Source organism: Paramisgurnus dabryanus, chromosome 6 (assembly GCF_030506205.2).
Source record: "Paramisgurnus dabryanus chromosome 6, PD_genome_1.1, whole genome shotgun sequence".
NCBI classification, from domain to species: domain Eukaryota; kingdom Metazoa; phylum Chordata; class Actinopteri; order Cypriniformes; family Cobitidae; genus Paramisgurnus; species Paramisgurnus dabryanus.
In genome coordinates this window covers 31458943-31477525 of record NC_133342.1, presented here as the reverse complement: position 1 = coordinate 31477525, position 18583 = coordinate 31458943, and the positions used below count along the sequence as shown (strand labels likewise).

Sequence of the window (18583 nt, the reverse complement as noted above, 5' to 3'; positions counted from 1 at the left end):
AGGGCTCGCAAAATCGCTAACCCGAGCCCCGAGGTCCCGGGGCTATAGCGAATTCATGTCGAAAAATGTATCTCCGCCCTGCCCATCGGGTATATGGTGAAAAAAAATATTTGTATGTTTTCGCATTCTCTCAGATTTAGTTAGGAAATTATATTGTATGTAATTCGGCGTCGTCTGTCAGTCATTACTATCCTCACGTAACAAGTGAAACTGTCAGGAAGTAAAAGTATAATTAAACCCATTATTTTTCTCGTGTTCGCGTCATTCTCCTCTGCACGCGCTTCTCCCGGCAGTGCTCTTCACGAGTACGCGCTTAAGTAATTTCGTTTTTACCTCACCCCTATCAAGCTAGCCACAACGTCAATCACGTTTTCCGCCATTTACCTTAACCACTCTCACCGCAGAGTTTCGGGCCATTAGACTGTATTAATATTAACGGTCTATGATCTTCGTTTTTGGTGTTTTACAGCAGCTCGCATCCAGTTTGTTGCATGCTTAGGACTTCATGAAGGCTTACAATGCTTTGTTTTTTACCCGCCCACTTGAAATCAAAACGTGATTGGTCAATTTGCCCGTCACTCTCTACACCAAAACACATAGCTTGGCCTTCCCTGGGATTCATGAAGTCCTAACCAATGAATGAGCCAGATAACCGGGCCTTAATAGAGACAGACGATTCTGATTGGATTAGATGTTTTCATGACATGAACCTGACAGTAAACTTAACGTTAGAACATAGATGAGAGAAAATATATTACATGTATTGTATTAAATTGAATTAAATAGAAATTTAAAAATGTAAAAACATATTTTTATTGAATACTATATTATTTATTATTTATTTATAAAAAATCTTTTTATAAATTTTTTAAGGCCTTCTCTGAAGGCGTAGAAGGCCCTGAAGGTTCCCCACTGACTAGTACTGACAATGTGCTACTACAGTAGGCTGACAATTGACTTAAATCCACTACTGGGTTAAACGGTGTTATACATCATGTCTTATACTGGCACCAAAAAGTCTTTTATTTTCCCTTAGTTTTATGCTTTGTTTGATTAACTTATTAGGGTTTTCCAAGCAATTTTCTTTCAAAGCTGAATTTATATCCCTCAAAATAAGCACATCAGGTCTTGGATATCAAAGGCGGCCAAAATAATCCACAGGAGAAATTATCGTTCCTCTCTTTCTCTTTAAAGAGGCAAAGATTGTGGAGGAGGGGGCACAAGAGCAGCTATTTAGCTGTCTCCGGAATGAAAGCCATCCAAGTCGGTCTCTTTCATTCTGTTCCCCACACTGCTGGCTCTGTACCCGACAGAAGCCAAAGGCTTAGTAGGAAGACTGCATCTAATTATGTCTCTTGTTTTTCACAATTCAACAAATAAATAGCGAGGATCACATCATAAATATTCCCAGTGAGATGAGAATTTGAAAAGCCTGAAAGTGAATACATTGATTCTTTCTTGAAGGATGTCAGACCTGCTAAAGCCGTGCAGAGACGTTTCTCAGATAATATAATTCGCAGGTGTTCAGCACCCGCAGCTGGGCCGTGAAATCTGAATCTTTCACTTACATGCTATAGTAATGAATTCAACACTGAATGCTTTCGTCAGTAATTTATAGGCGGGTATCGATCAAAGGGCTTGGGAGAGATCACATCTATAAAATGAAAAGGAGGGGTCCGCTCGCTAGAAAGAAGAGAAGTATGCGCATTGAAAAATAGGTAAGCCTATATGTAATATTTATATAATAATAGAATATATGGATACACACAAAGTTAAAAAATTGATAAATATACACATATAAACATTACATACAGTATATATATATATATATATATATATATATATATATATATATATATATATATATATATATACTTATACACACATAAAATCTGGTTTCAATTCATATAGGCATTTTCATTGTCAACATGTTATATATCATGGAGCTTAAAGTACTTTAACTGTTATTCTTTGGTTTAAAGTGAGCCATGAAAGAGTAGAATACATCTGTTCTTTACTTGTTTTAATTGAGCAGCCCAGAACAAGTCTTGCTGCTTTATTTTGGACAATTTTTATTTTGGTCAAATCCTTTTTAGATGCAGAGGACCACACCTCAGTGCAGTACTGTATGACAAATGACAGAATATTGATGACTCAAAGTGTCCTGATTAACATAATGACAAAAAAAAATTGTCTCAGATTTTTTAGATAATGCAAATTTAACCCATAATGCACGCAACATATTTTACAATAATACCATAAAATATTTATAAAACAAGCTTTTATTTGCTCGTAAAATACATACAAATAGGCTTTATGCCCAGCTGCACTACTTCCTGAACTTCAGCCAGCTCCTGGTTTCCTGTCTGCCATTATTGGACTAACTGATTAATCCAGGTGTTCCTGACTTCAGTAGTCACAAACAAACTAATTAATCCAGGGGTGCCTGACCTCAGAAGTCACAACAACAATAATCAGACACATCTGGATTAATCAGTTTGTCCAATAATGGCAGACAGGAAACAAGGAGCTGGCTGAAGTTCAGGAAGTAGTGCAGCTGGGCATAAAGCCTATTCCTGTGACATCCGGTTGATATTTCTTATGAAAAACAACTGAGATGCAGGACACTTGAGCAAAAGTTTATTTATTTATTTATTTATTGCTCTCTATTTTATCTCATTGCCATTTAATGGTATTAATAATGGAAATGTGTGTTTAAAAGGAAACATTTGAGGCCAGATTTACTAAATTTTTTTCCAAAAAGCACAGATGGGAGTGGTAATATCTGTGGGTTAATTTCTAAAAAGGCGGAAATTACATAGTACAGGGACAACAGCTGATTTCCATAATGCCTAAAAGCAGAACACATTCGTTCAGGGTTTAAAGGAAGTTTTGAAATGTCTGGTATTGTGTCACTTTTCCTAGTGACTCCAATTTTATTTACTTCTGCAAATAAAAATAACATGGCTTGGCAAACAATATTTTTGAATAATGTGGCATTCCAAATAAACTGTTACATGTTAAAACAATCCTCTGCTTGTACCATACGCTCTCTGTGATGCCTCTTTTTGGCAACATTTGCAGCTATTTCAAGAGCAAAGTAATTTAAGACATGCTTTTTTCGGCGTTAAATAATGGTGCCAATACCAGTCAGAACACACGTGCAAACATTAGTAAATCACATTGTGTGAATAGTTTAAATAATCTATCCGCATAAAGTTTCCATCTGAAAGAGAAACTCCTTGAAATGTATATGCAATAAAGTCAGATGCAAAAATAACTAGACCACACCTTTTCAGCGCTAATTATCCACTGCATCTTTAGTAAATCCAGACATCGGTTATTTAACGCCAAATTGATGGTTTTTAAATGCAGGTAAGCCTGTGTATTAGAAGTTTCATAAGAGGTTTATGTTAAATAAAAAGTTGCCTTATAATGCAAATCTAAAACTCATACTGCGCACAACATATTTTGTAATAATACCATAAAATATAATTTAAATAAGCATTTAGTAAATAATATGAATAAAATAGTTATAGTTGCTCAGTCTCAGGGAATTTCGTTATATAGTCACGTACATTTTTTATTCTTTTTCCGTGACATTATCATGAATTTCTGCATTTTTTCGTGTTCGTATAACGAATTCATGTTTTAGTGTGATTATCACGTATTGGTTACTCAACTGCTTTCTCCTATTTTCTTAACATTGTCACTTTGGTTTAGGGTTAGATTTACATAAAATGACATCCAAACCCAACTCTAACCGTAAAGTCAGGCAACATATAAAAAAATAATCAGAATAGTATAGCTGTAATAACAAATATGGCCTAAACCAATACATGAAGTGACATTCTAATGCAAGCACCTAACCTAACCTGAAGCGACAATGGTTTGAAAATAGGAAAAGCAGTTGAGTAACCAATACGTGATAATTACACGAAAACAGGAATTCGTTATACGATCACGAAAAAATTCGGAAATTCGTGATAATATCACGAAAAAAGAATCAAAAATTTACGTGACTATATCACGAAACCTTGTGAGACTGGGTAGCAGCATTATATAAACACACTCTATATGTAGATATTTATATCTACTGTCTGTATTTATATATATTTGCTCTGTGTTTACAGTTGTACTACCGTATAACAGCATGTCCCAGTCGCTTACATAATCAATACGTACGTTCCTGAGCAAATGTCAATTCTCTCATTGCCTGCTATCAAAATATCCAATCGGATAGCAGAATTCCACAGTAGTCTCATTGATTCTCTGTCTGCAGCGGGCTTTTGGTTCATGACAGAGGTTTACGGCCGAATGACCTTGCCACTGAGATTGTTGGTCTTTATTCATTCCATTAGCCCATTACTGTGCTGACATCGCAGACCTCTGTCCCAAACAGAGCTCCCCTCACTGACACTACTCGAGCAGTCAGGCTGCCTGTCTCTCTGACCCACTTAAAATACTGTCGGTTTTCAAGCTCAGTCTCCGTCCTTTCCAGCTCAGCCAATGAAGAGCTGTCAAAAAACTGTAAAATACCTCTACTGCAGGGGCGGTTATCCGGAGGAGGCAGGAAAGGCAGCACCTTCTAGGGTACATCGACAGCATAAAAATAAAACATTGTGTAAAGCAACTTTTCTTAAAGTAAAATTGTCAGTATATTATAGATTTCGATAACAGATTTCAAGTGTAAATATGAGAGAAATGAGCAACAGTAAGTGCTCTCTCATAGATCATCAACTTTGTCTAAGATGTTTCTCCTTAGGATAAATAGGAATAGATCCAAATGAGACAACTGTTAAAGATGCAGTGTGTAATTTTTAAAAGGATCTCTTGAAAGAAATGCAAAATAATATACAAAACTATATTATCAGTGGTGTATAAAGACCTTTTAAAATTTACAGTTATGTTTTTATAACCTTAGAATGAGACGTTTTTATCTACATACATCGAGGGTCCCCTTAAATGAAAGACGCCATTTTGTGCCACCATGTTTCTACAGAAGCCCTTAACGGACAAACTTTTTAACTAAGTTGTCTCCGACGATGAAATGTTTGTCCTATGGTGGCTATCGTAGCTTCTTTATGCATTTCAAAAACGAGGGTTGGACAGTGGACTGAGTTGTTGGTTGCAATTCGCAACCTCACCACTAGATGCCGCTAAAATTTACACACTGCACCTTTAAAACACATTAAAGGTGGAGTAGGTGTTTGTTGAAACCAACTTTGTATGCTGTTGTATGTTTGCTTTTGCCCCTATGACATTGGGAATAAGGGCAGGGTATTATTATTGTTTTTATCTGATAATCAATTGTTTGTGTGTGAATTCCCGTGACATCCAGATGATTTTTCTCAGGAGAAAAAATCGAGATGCAAAATACTTTTATTTTTATTTTTTGCTCTCCATTTAATGTCATTGCTTTCAAAGAGAAACAATTGAAGTTGTTCTAGAGATCTCACCTGCGATTCTCTTATGGAAATGAATATTGGATAAAAAAGCGAATGCTTAAAATAGAAGATTTATTTCTTTGCTCTTACTCTGCTAACCACATTACTTTAAATGGGTAGGCAGAGCGAAGAGGCAATATAAGATAGGCAGATGATGGCTGGGATCATAATGGGGTCATATGACTCGGGAATTGACTTTTAAGCATCAATACAGAAAATGCCAGGCCCAGCAGTGATTTTATCTTACGCAAACATATAAAACTATATTGCAACCGTATGCCACATCATTGTAGAGCTGAGTTTGAAAACAGTAGGTTGTGTTATTTATTTCACATAGCATCCCATCTCGCCCTTGAATCGAATTTCAAAGCGGTCCACAGCGTGTTACATGACAGTAAACTGAATTTCGTCTTTTCTTCCCACACGAAGGTCTGCAGGATGTTCTTCCTGAGTTCCTCCGAAATCGTTTCGTGGAGGCGGCCCTCAGTTACGTGGCGTGTAATTCTGAGGGCGAGCTGCTGTGTCGCAACAATGACTGCTGGTGCCACTGCTCTGCAAAGTTCCCAGACTGTAACTGCCCCTTCGCGGATATCAAAGCCATGGAGGAGAGTCTCAGAAAGAGCAAGGAGTCCTGGAGCAACCTTAATGATGACTTTATGGAGTCAGGTAGGTTCATCAAATCCCCACAAAGGTGTTATGAAACCCCTCCACACAGACTTCGTGTCCTGCCTGTATTAAAGGGGTGGGTGCAGAGAGGACAGGATAAGGTTTAAAAATGACAGGTAAATCTCATTGGTATGTCTCAGGGGTGACAACTGATGGATATACCGTCAGCATTTGTATTTCCTCAGCAGTTCTTCCTCGCAGGGATTTTGGGTTCACTGCATTGTAAACAGCAGCAGTTGGCAAAAGTTATCCGCACATTAAAATGTGAGAAAATATGAGAAAAATCCAGAAAATCATGTAGATTTCAACCAATCAATCGACGACTTACAAACTCCTGAAGTGTTTCCAATTTTGTGTGCCATATACACACATGCTGGGGCTAAGACTTGCTAATGTGTGACCATATGTTGGTTTATGGTTATTAAAAAAAATTACACTCGCACTAAATTCATGAAAAGTGCATAGTGTAGCATTAAATTACTGTTATTGGGATAGCTGGCCAGTGGAATTGCGTAACAAGTAACTTAAATAAGCTTGAACGTGAGTTGTGGGCGGTGCTGCACCACAGCCCCAGTAGCATCTTTTAATTAAACTGAGTTGTATGTCGCTAATGCCGCCATAAATATGCAGTAGACATTAGTGGTGGCATAATAGTTAAGGATCTGTGCTGCAAACCCAAGGGTTGAAGAAACGATCCCAGGTGTCCAAGGGGATGGAAAGTTAATGAGAACTCCATCCTTCTCTTATTACTATTGTGTCCACAGGCAAAGCACTTAACCCTGCCGTGCATCTAGGGGATCGCCTATGCAATTAGTGTACTGTATGGCGCTTTAGATGAAAAGCATCTGCTAAGGGTGAACTACAGGAAACAATAAGCCAACCTACAGACTGAATGTATTAAAAATAGCCTGTACTATTCATTAACCATTGCTCAAGCTATTCATCAGGCTTGGAGCCGGTGAGCAGCATGAAAGAACGAATACGGTTCATTTGATTTGAATGACTGGTGGGTGTTACAGGCAACATGCTGGAAGGAAATACAAGTCAATAATGAAGCGTGAACTCTTTTGATAAATGGGACATCATTCTGGGCTTAATTCTGATTCCATGACTATGAAACATTTTCACATTTTAGTACTGTAGCAAACTAAAATGAGGTGAGGGAAGATTTGACTGTTTTATTGCAACGGTTGCAAGAAGCTCAGTTTGATCAAATCTGCCGTTTGAAAAATGGCGGTGAGGGAGAGAGAGAAAGGAGGTTGAGCGCAAACCCAAAAGAGAGAGAAACATGGAAAGATGGCACCTCAGGTTTTTCTCCTACCCGAGCATTTCCACATTCAAAGAGTGATTCCATCAGGGAGATAAACCCTGGCTGGCTTTAAAAGCCTTCTTTACTCAGTGATGGAGCATTAATGAAAGCAACTCAAATCCCTTTAACCGTGCTGCTGTACTCATAACGCATATCTCCTTTCAGCAAGTAAAGTGCTAGACTTGGGAAAAGGGCTCTTTGACCGTAGCATAGCTACAGCGTAAAGGGTTTTATATACCCACCCTCATGGAAGCTCGCCCCATTGTCAGAAGTGTTATGGTTACCACTACAATGTAGATGAGAGACACTAAAGCTCGGTTAAACGGGGGCATGCATTAATGGCTTTACAAATAAAATACTTGATGAATAGAAAACGAATAAGTCAGGTCAAAATGAGACGCAATTAACAGCAGTCACAGCCGCAGCCCCGTAGCCTCCTGCCTTCATGACGGCAGTAAAAAAAAAACATTACAAAAATAAATGCAAACTTTTTAATTGTAACAAGAAGTCCAGACAGTGCACTCTCAGAAAAAAGTTACAACAACAAAAAGTACAAAGGTACAACTTTTAAAAAGGTGCTAATATGCACCATTTAGGTATGCAGTAGATACTGTATGTACCTTTAAGGTACCAGTACTAAAATGTAGCCTTTTTGGTCAAAGCAACATATTTATTTAAGTTAAATTAACCAGAGACAGACACTACTTGACGATTTTAAGTAAATTTTCCAACCTCTGTGCTTTATCAGAGTGTGTCTTGGGAAAAAATTACTTTACTAAAACAATTTTCACTACATTCTAAAGCATAGAATCATACTGTGTATTCCTTTTATATTGCATATTAAAAAAATTTAAATACCTAATTACATAAAAAGAATTGTGTACTTTTACTTTTCTTGAGTAAAAGTACTTTTTCCTGAAGTAAAAGTAAAAAATACTAGATGTTTAATGTATTTAAAGTATTAAATATAAACCAAAAACTTGAAATTATGAAATGTAGTGGAGTAAAAATTATGATAATATGCTTCGGAATGTATGTTTTCCAAAGAAAAACACTGATAAAATACGAATACTTAAGTAAAATTAATTAAATAGTGTCACCTCTGAAATTAACACAAACACAAAACCAAGTTTTTTTTTAACTTCATGCTCCAATATAAAATTTTTGGTACAAACGTTTTTGAAATGGTACCGCCTCAGTGAAAGCTTTTGTACCATTATGTACCTTTTTTCTGAAACTGGGGATTGAGAACATTCGTTCTGATTCACACAGAAGAAAATATTATTTGTCATGCAGGGTATTCAATAAATAATATTAAAAACATGAAAACCATTAAATTTTACAAACTAAAATATAATGTTTGCATGTGAATGTTTTTTTTTTTAACAAGAGGCACTTGTTTAAATATTAAAAATGTATAAAAAAAATTGGGGGGGGGGCATCTTGAAAAAATATTCATCATGTGCTGAAATCAAATGCTAATCAGTGCCTAGATCAGGCTTCAAGTAGCCTAAAATTTCCATATGTGACTCCAGTGGTGTAGTGGTGCCAAGAGAAGTGGGTATACTCTTAATTTATGATCCTATTTTTTAAGTAGCCCAACTAAGGTTGAATGCTTTGTGTTATAAACAGTGAGACAGTGTAAGACTAGCCTTGTATATTTAGTTCACACCAAAATTGGCCAGTGCCACATCCCATGTCATCTAGTAAAGAAGTGGGTATACTTTGTATATCCTGCATTTCACCACAATGTGAACCTGGACCACATAACACGTCATAAGGGTTCATTTTTTTGCAATTGATTTTAAAACATCATCTGGCAAGTTGAATAAATAAGCTTTCCATTAATGTATTGATGTATGGTGCGTCAATATTAATGCTGTACCATACAATACACTGTCAAACAAAATTGTCAAAATATGTACCCTAGCTCTGTCACCAGGTAGTCCCAATTAAATAGGTTAATATGTACCATTGTGTACAGACACAATTGTGTAGCTATACATTTGGTACCAGTTTGTACTCTCTGAGGTACTAATAAACACTTAAGGTGCATAATGCCGCTTTCCATTGCACAGTACCCTACGGTTTGGGTCGGGCCAGCTTACTTTTGGGGGCTTTTCCACTGGGTGCAGTACGTAGTACCCGTTACTTTTTTCTAGTACCACAAATCGAGGTTTAAGCGACCCGAGCTGATACCAAAACGCGATGTGAAAGCACTGTAGATCACTGATTGGCCTGAGAGAATCGTCACTACCAGCGCCATCGCTATAATGTAAAAAATGTTTTTACCTTCATGCTAGCTTGCGCTGTCTCGAGCATCTGAACACAGATGTTGTTAGCTCTGCTGTAAGTTCCCAAACTCCCTTTTAGTGGTGAAAAACATCCACAGGTTGAGAATCAGGAACACCATAACAGGTTTTTTCCAGACTTACAGTTGGTGGCAGCACCTTCACGACACGCACCATCGCATATATGTTTAAATGCAACTTAAATGAGGCTTAGTGGAGCGTGTCGACTGACGCCATGAGTGTTTGTACAACTCTGTCATGTGAGACAGAAGTAGTGATAAACCGATGTGCAAACATCCATTTGTGGTGGTCAATTTTAATTTTGTGGTGGACTAAGAAATAAATGAATATATGGGGATGTACAACAACTTGTATGATGTCACAGCAGTAGGCAGCGCAAATATAATGACACGCCTATAGTCCCTCCCACTACCAAGTGATTCTAAACTTGATGGAAAAGCTAACCAAGCCAAAGTGAGGTGAGCTGACCCGACCTGACTCAAACCAACCTGTGGGGTACAATGCAATGGAAAAGCGCCATAACTGTACATTTTGTATAGGTACAGCCCCAGGGACAGCTAAGTAAATACATCCTGTATTTTGAATTATTTTTCTGACAGTGTAGAGTGTACCATTATGAAGAATTTTGTTTTTAATATTTGTTACAACAGTTTTAAGCAGAAGTCATTGATGGGTTTGAGTGATGAGTATTTAGCCTAAAGCCTTTAAGTCTTTTCAAAGATGTTCAGCTGGGTTCAGGTCTGGGCTTAATGAAAATGACTCAAGACTGGATCTTTTCTTATTGAACTTTGTGCACTGCTTTGTGTAGGGCATTTTCATGTATTAAGTATTAAGATTTAGTATTAAGATTTGTGCTTACCAAAAATAGTTAAATAGTTAAATATGTTCATTAGAAGGGGCATCCCAATCCTTTTGTCCATATAGTTTATATATACAGTAAATACATATTCACAATATAATCCAGTCAGCTTTGTCAGACCTATGGCTTGAAATGAGGACCAGCTCAACAGATAAACAAAACAACAGCCGCTGGCCTCCCACACAATGCATTTCAAACAGGACATATAAAGACAATCATACACCCACCCACACAGCAATACAATCAGAGATACTTCACAAATGTGAAATCGTTTCACCTCGCTTTCCGTGCCTCAGATTGTTCGCAAACACCACGCACTGACCTTTTCTCAGCTCCGAGTTCTTATTGGATGTCTTTCCAAACCATACCACAAAATGATTTTAGCACCTCTCTTTAAACCTCCATGATTGATCATGTTTACAACAGTAAATCCAGCCTTTAAAAGTTAAAGGTTCTGGGCAGGCAATCGCATTGACAGTTCTGCATCCTTCAGTTCACAGCTTGAGAAGTCTTTTCATTACGTTAATTAAAAAGCTGGCTTCAAACTACATGGAGATCTTTTATACATGCTACCACCAGCAAACAGCCCTGGCGACATGTTTATCCGCATCAGCGTCTGCCAATGGAGATTTCCACTGGTGTTGTGTTCATTTATGTGCTCAATTAGTCTTTAAAGCACACTTAGATAAGGCGCTTTTGCTGTTTGAATGCGACAGATAGCAATAAACAACAAACGAAGGTCTTTTTTTAGTGAATTGATTTATTTGGTTCAATAAATGGCACCCACTTACCAACCACCGAGTTTGTATAAAGAGGATTACACTCCACAGGCATATTCTGATATATCCGTGTCTCAGACAGATTTCACACTTGACATTTAAATAGGTTTCCAACAGTCATTAATGGCCAGTTTTGATAAACAGAAGTCTTTACTTAGATAAAGAGCTACAATTTTGATGTGTTTGCTTAGTTTTGTGTTGAATGGGGTACAAAGTGGCACACTTAATAAACACTTTGCTTGTTTGGGACATGATTAATGAAATGCAGGTTACTGTATTCCTTTCTTTTATCTCATAAACTGCATAAACCAAAGGTAGCATGACTCGTGCTATGTATGACGTCTTTGGGATTAAATAATAGCTAGGTTCTCCAGCATGTGCAAGATTTTACAAGTCCATTTACTTCATGTTAAATCGCCTAGCAGAACGAATAAATTCACCCACTGACGATGCAGGTTACTCTAAGCAGGGATTATACAAAACTGTACCACAGTCATAAACATGATACGTCTTTCAAACTAAATCCCACAAGTGCTTTACTTTCCCTAAAGAAGCCAAAAATACAAACAGCTCAGCATAGGTAGGTTTCGCAAATGCCCAAAATGCCATTTTTTTAAATATCATTTCTGCTTGTTGCTTGGGGAAATAATTGTGGTGGATTTAAAAATTGAATTATTCATAGCACGTTCCTCCTTTCGGCTTGGCTCATTTTGTCATTAATTAAGTACATTCAGCAGTTCAGATCCTAATGGGACGTTTAGGTTGTCAGACCATTTATTTATTTTTTAGCAAAACAGCAGGTTGATGTTTTTTTCCAAACAATTCCTGCACATAAATAAAAACATAACAATAATTTCAACTTGATTTATTAAAATGCATGCAAATATATTTGTTGTCCGGACTGTAAAAGTCTCAATGTAATTATGAGATTTGGAGCATTAAAGTGTGATTTGACTTAATTCACAACCACATCAACGTTTCCCACACATGCAAATGTTTTTCACACCCATCCCTATTAGAAAAGATTTGCATGCTTGCTTCCTGCATGCATCTCAGAAAGTCCAGAAACTTTTGGAAAGGTTTCTTCTAAAACTTTAAGAAGTTGCTGACATGAAGTTGTTATTGAGCAAGGAAAAGGATGGCCAAAGCAGAGAACATTGACAAAGTTTCTAGAGAAAAGCTTTGCATGAAGCTTTGGGACAACCGTGACAGTTCTTGTGGTGAGACACATTGGACACGACTGACATATAGGTCTTGGCTTAGGGACATCGGCTTCAACAGGGTCCAGTGTTGGACAGTGTAGATGATTACAGAGGCCTTTGTGGTTGTACATTTACTTGTGGTTTAGGACAGCACCACAACACACTGACAACATGTCGCACTTACTAACAAATACAGTAGAAGCATATCACAAACTTTTTTGAGTTCCAAAAATAACTTTTTGTTGTAGTTCTTAATGCAATTAGTTTGTATCCTGGTTCTGTAAAGAAACCAGGAGTATTTTTCATTCTCCTTTTCCTTATAATTCCTATAAAAGCATCATTGGGTTTTACAAGCCTTTTCATGTGATGGTGATTTCATATGAATTCCCAGATAGCATGCAACTATTGAAGCAATGTTAAAAATCGTTGATTTGTCAATGTTAATACCATTGAATCAATATCACGTTTGCACCCTCCATTAATATTGAAAAAATATTGAAATTTCAACAAATCACCATTATTGTGATCAGTGTTTGCTTTAGTTGGGACCTTTACTCTTGTGTTGTAATGGTAAGTTTTCTTTGGCTGCTGAAGCAGTGTTTTACAATACATCTGCTATTGCAACGAAAACAAAGATCTAATGTTATCAAGTAGTTTAATTCCTGTAGATATCTAAATAATATTAATGAAATACTGTTGAAGTTGTGCAAGAAATATAAAACTAATATAAAACTAAATATAAATTAATTCCCAGCATGCATTGCAGTTGATCGTTTTATCTGAATTTGCTTGATGATTGTCACCATTGTTGAGATTTGTAGGATGAGTAATTATGTCTGAATGTGTCAGCATTTTTTCTGTTTGTCTTGTCACAGTGTATTCACAAACCAAAACAATTATAATTGTCGAAAATGGATCAACATAATCATGTAAAGCAGCTTAATTTTATTTAATCTTGATATCTTCACAAAAAGCAATCAGTTTCAACTTAACTTTGAAACACATCTTTCTTTTCCAATGCACATGAGTTTCTACACAAATACATACAAACACTTAGTGAATGACAAGAGTCAAGGACCCAACTAAAGCAAACACTGATGACAATAGTGGTGGTTTGTTGAAATTTCAATTTTTTTTCAATATTAATGGAGGGTGCATCTGGGTGCATAGATGTGAAAACCACAAAAACATCAAAGGACAAAAGTAGATCATTCTAAAACATACAAATTTATACAAATGAGCAAGTTGTTAAAAAGCTGTATAAATCACCATAAGATTGTGTTATGAATTTTTATATCATTTTGCCATTTGGTAAAAGGATGTATTTCATCTGCCGTAATGTACCTACACTATATTGCAAAAGTTTTGGGACTGCCTTTATATGCACATGAACCTAAATAACATCCCTTTCTTAATCCATAGGGTTTGATATGGTGTTGGCCACCCTTTGTAGCTATAACAGATTCAACTCTTCTTGGAAGACTTTCTACAAGGTTTAGGAGTGTGTTTATGGGAATTTCTGACCATTCTTCTAAAAGCACATTGGTCAGGTCAGACACTTATGTTGGATGAGAAGGCCTCGCTCGTAGTCTCCGCTCTAATCTCAAAGATGTTTTATTGGGTTGAGGTCAGGACTCTGTGCAGGCCAGTCAAGTTCCTCCACACCAAACTCACTTATCCATGTCTACACAGTCTTACACAGTCATGTTGGGAAAAGAAGAGGCCATTCCCAAAGTGTTCCCACAAAGTTGGGAACAAGAAATTGCCTAAATGTCTTGGTACGATGAAGCATTAAGAGTTCCTTTCACTTGAAGTGACTGGAACACCTGAATTAAATTATTTGGAGGGGTGTCACAAAACTTTAGCTAGTAGAGTGTATAGACGGTTTCATCGGACACACGTGCGGTGATGCGATTACGCGTCTGGTCGGAACTTTACTTCCGGTTTCTGTTTGTTTAATGGTCTGACTAGTTGCTAAACTGAACAAATTTTGACAAATAGTGCGTCGAAAATAAGAAATGTTTTGGTTTCCTACAGACCTAGGTAATCTACGTGTTGTTTAATTAGCTTGTTATATAAATAAACTACTTTAAAATGACTTTGTTGTTATTTATTCTTAGCGGAGTTTACCAAAAGTTACGCGTTGACCACGAAAGCCGCTGTTTATTGTTTGTTGTTACTGCTATATGTAGTCCCATTTTACGCATACTAAAGAGTCCGTGTACTGCCAGATTTGCATCTGTGTATAATCTGTTTGCGTAGGTCATGCATGCTGGGTTATTTTTGATCCATGTTGGGTAATTATTAAACAGAACATACCGCTGGGTTAAAATTGACCCAATCCTGGGTTGTTTGAACCCTTTCCCAACTGCTGGGTTATTATAACCATGGTTGCATAACAACAATCAAACATTGGGTAATTTTTAACCCAGCATGTGTTTTGTCCAATATTTACCCAACATGGGTCAAAAATAACCCAGCCATTTTAAGAGTGTAGTATGTAGCACAGAAGATTCAATGTAATTTTTCTGCAATGTGTGTGCGCCAAACGCCTGTGTACATGTACGAGTAAAGTATGCTTTGCAAGGCTGTGCATTCGACCGTGCATGTGCAAAAAACAGACTATACTCCAGGCTTTACATTTATGCATTTGGCAGATGCTTTTATCCAATGCGACTTACAGTGCATTACAAGGTATACATTTTTTATCAGCACGTGTGTTCCCTGGATTCAAACACATGACATTTTGCAAAACTAATGCAATGCTCTACTACAGAACTATATACAGAGGAGCACTTTACATTACACTCCTTTAAAATTAAAAGTACTACAAAAAGTTCTTCACAGTGATGCCATAGAAGAACAAATGTGGTTCCTCAAAGAACCATTTCTTTTTTTATTTAAAGTCTCCAGAACTTTTATCCACTACAAAGTGTTGTTTGTATAACAGAAATGTTTTGCAGATGTTCTTCTATGACATCATGTAGCACCTTTATTTTATACTTTATCCAAACCTGGAACCATTTAACCCTGAACCAATTCAACAACCTGAAGAACCTAAAAAGTAAAATCAAGAACTTTTACAGAACATGTAGACAGCTGAGGGGTTTACGGGCAAAGTCTTTGAGATGATCCAGAAAAAATTTGATAGCTTTCTCCAGATTTGCTAGACCATATTACTATTACGAAGCTTAGTCACGTTATACCAATCCCACTGACTGGTGGGAAACCACGTTCTGCACAACCGCATCTATTTTCTACATTGATAAGCAGCAGTCATTAACTGTGGCAGGTGGCCCACACGAAATGAGGAGAGATTTGTGCAGAACGGCATGTGCGAAACGAGTTTTCAGCACTGAGAAAAAATACTGTCATTTTCATCAGCAATGGTATTAGAAGTGTCAGTTTCTGACTGCCTGCCACTTAGACCTGTGCGTAGCCCAAGCACTCCACTCTCCTTCTGGTGACAAATGTGAGAGACAATGGCAGTTCATCTCGTACACGGCCTGATCTATGTGACCGCGTAAAGGGAAAAAATCAAATCCACATGGGGTAATTCGTGTAGGGAGAGAAGAGTCTCAATTCAGGTCACATATCCCACTGAGATCACCCACTGAGCACCTCTAAATAATGTCATCTGGAATAGCGGCCATACACAAACACACACACACACACACACACACACACAGAGAGAGAGAGAGAGAGAGAGAGAGAGAGAGAGAGAGAGAGAGAGACATTACTATTCTGTGGTGCTGTTTGCTGGCAGAGTTTAGACAACAGTTCACAGCATTAATGCTGAGGTTTGTGACCGGTAGCACTGCTGTCACAGATTTAATTATCGTAAAAAAATGGAGGACACAAATTAATTTTATCTTCAAAGAAATCTAATGTTCTCTGCTAAACATCTGCTCCTCTGGAAGTCAAAGGCTTTATGTCCTCTGAAATCTTAATACAGAGAGAGGGCTGAACTCAATTTTTCATATACTGAGAAGATTATGAAAGTCATATTTGAATGGTTTGTAAAACCATTTGTCCTGTCAGTAATGAAGTGCTACAAATGTTATTTAATATTAGTTTAGTTGTCAATATTAAAAACAACATTCACCAACCTATTGGCTATTTTTACATGCACTACTTTTCATCAGTCCAACTGAATTTAATTACATATTGCAAATGCAGTTTATATTCCCAATTCAAATGTTCATTTACATGTATAATCAATAAAATCTTCTGGATAAGCGCACAGCCAGGGCTGCCAGATCCCCCTAACAAAACCAGCCCAATGGCAATTAAAAACTAGCCCAAAAGCATCGCAATGAGCATGCGTAGTCCAAATACCAATAAGTAATAAATGATTTCCTTCCATCTTTCCCAGACAAAATAAAACAACCCACACTTTAAAACTAGGCCAATTCAGAACTCTGTCAAAAAGCCGCAGACTTGGCAACGCTGCGCACATTGTCTGTCGTCGATTTCTGACTGCATCTCTGGATGAAGGAACAAAGTCAAAGTTGGGATGAAGAAAGCTGTTCTTAAGAAGTTTTCAGATATGTCCAATGGAAGCCATTTCCAAATGCAATTTTATAGCATAATATGTTACGAAAGCACATGAACCTTGCAGAATCTACAGCGCCTGCCTCCATTACCTCAATAATGTATACACTTTGTTGTTTTTAACCCAGGGCTGGGTCACTATTGGACAGAACACATTTCTGGGTTAAAATGGCCCAAATAATTGGTTGTTTTTACCCAACTGCTGGGTTATTGTTAATCAACCCAACATTTTTTAGAGTGTCAGTGCCTTGCTATTGAATGTTTTGCAATGAAAATAAGACAAAATTAAGATGTGAACAAAAGCATTTAAACAAAAGCACAAAACCAGTGCACATGCACACAAGCTATTTTTTACACTACAATTCACACATTTATACGATTAATTTTCTCCTGTTGATCGGATCACAGATCACTGTACACCACCCTTCCAATCCAATCGGAATTTCAGTCGGATTGACCTTCGATTAAGACGTTTACGTGCAGGTTTCTTTGTCGGATTGAGCCTTCAATCCAATTACAAAGACATTTTTTGGTTGCATGTAAACGTAGCTTATGATACATTCATATTGTAGGTTATATTTGTAATTTTTTTCATCAGAAAGTGCTTTTAATAGGTTTGAGATGAGGTTGCTCGATACAGAAAGATGACATTAGACCAAGAGTATAGGCTACTCAAAATCAAAAGGCATATTCAAAAGTGTATTTTAAAAACAGACATTTACATGTATTGAAAATATTTCAATGTTGCGATGATTGACAGTAGCAATGCTGTTTTGATTAATTGCTCTGAATTTTGAGAAGTTGGTTCAAACAGTCACAGTCAATATCTGTATTCATCGTTGAAGGTTAGACCTTCATCCACGTGAACAAAATTCCTCAAAATCAAAAGGCAGTTTAGCAGCGGTGAAAAGAGAGAGAGCGCAGGTGGAATGATTGGCCAGACGTTTACAGAAGTTTTTTATGAATGTCAAAGATATTCAGACAACATCTACTTAAGCTGTCCACACTTCTTTTGTCCTGTCTGTCTTGTTTAGATGAGAAATGAAAGGAAGCTTTGCCATCATTGCTGGCGTGTCTTAATAGTATCTTTAATTAATTTGATCCATGTAATGTTAACGTGGCCGTATGAATAAACATAAATTGCATCTTTTTGATACACCACTTCTTCTAAACATCATTGAATAAAATGGAAATCCAGATTAAGTCACATGTTTCACCTGAGAAACATCTTAATGGTCTTTTTAATACACTTTTGGTATTTTTTTCCAGTAGTGAAATTTTTTTCCAGACAGTAGTGAAATTTAATGGAGATCAGACTTTCCACTACAGTAATATATACATTAAGGCTATGCTATCCATGTAGCTTTATGTAGCTTTTTAAACTATATATTGTGTATACTTGTCTAATTTGTGTCCGTTTCATTTTCCATTTATTAACTCTTTCACCGCCAGCGT

The 18583-nt window shown here is 37.0% G+C and overlaps 1 protein-coding gene across 1 annotated transcript in view; it reads left to right on the top strand.

Moving 5' to 3' along the window:
* The window catches only part of brinp2 (bone morphogenetic protein/retinoic acid inducible neural-specific 2), a 118427-nt gene that overhangs the window by 76320 nt on the left and 23524 nt on the right, over positions 1-18583 (top strand). Inside the window, exon 6 of the mRNA XM_065276607.1 lies at positions 5877-6113. Within this exon, the coding sequence (XP_065132679.1) occupies positions 5877-6113 (237 nt within the window). The remainder of the gene's footprint in view (positions 1-5876; positions 6114-18583) is intronic.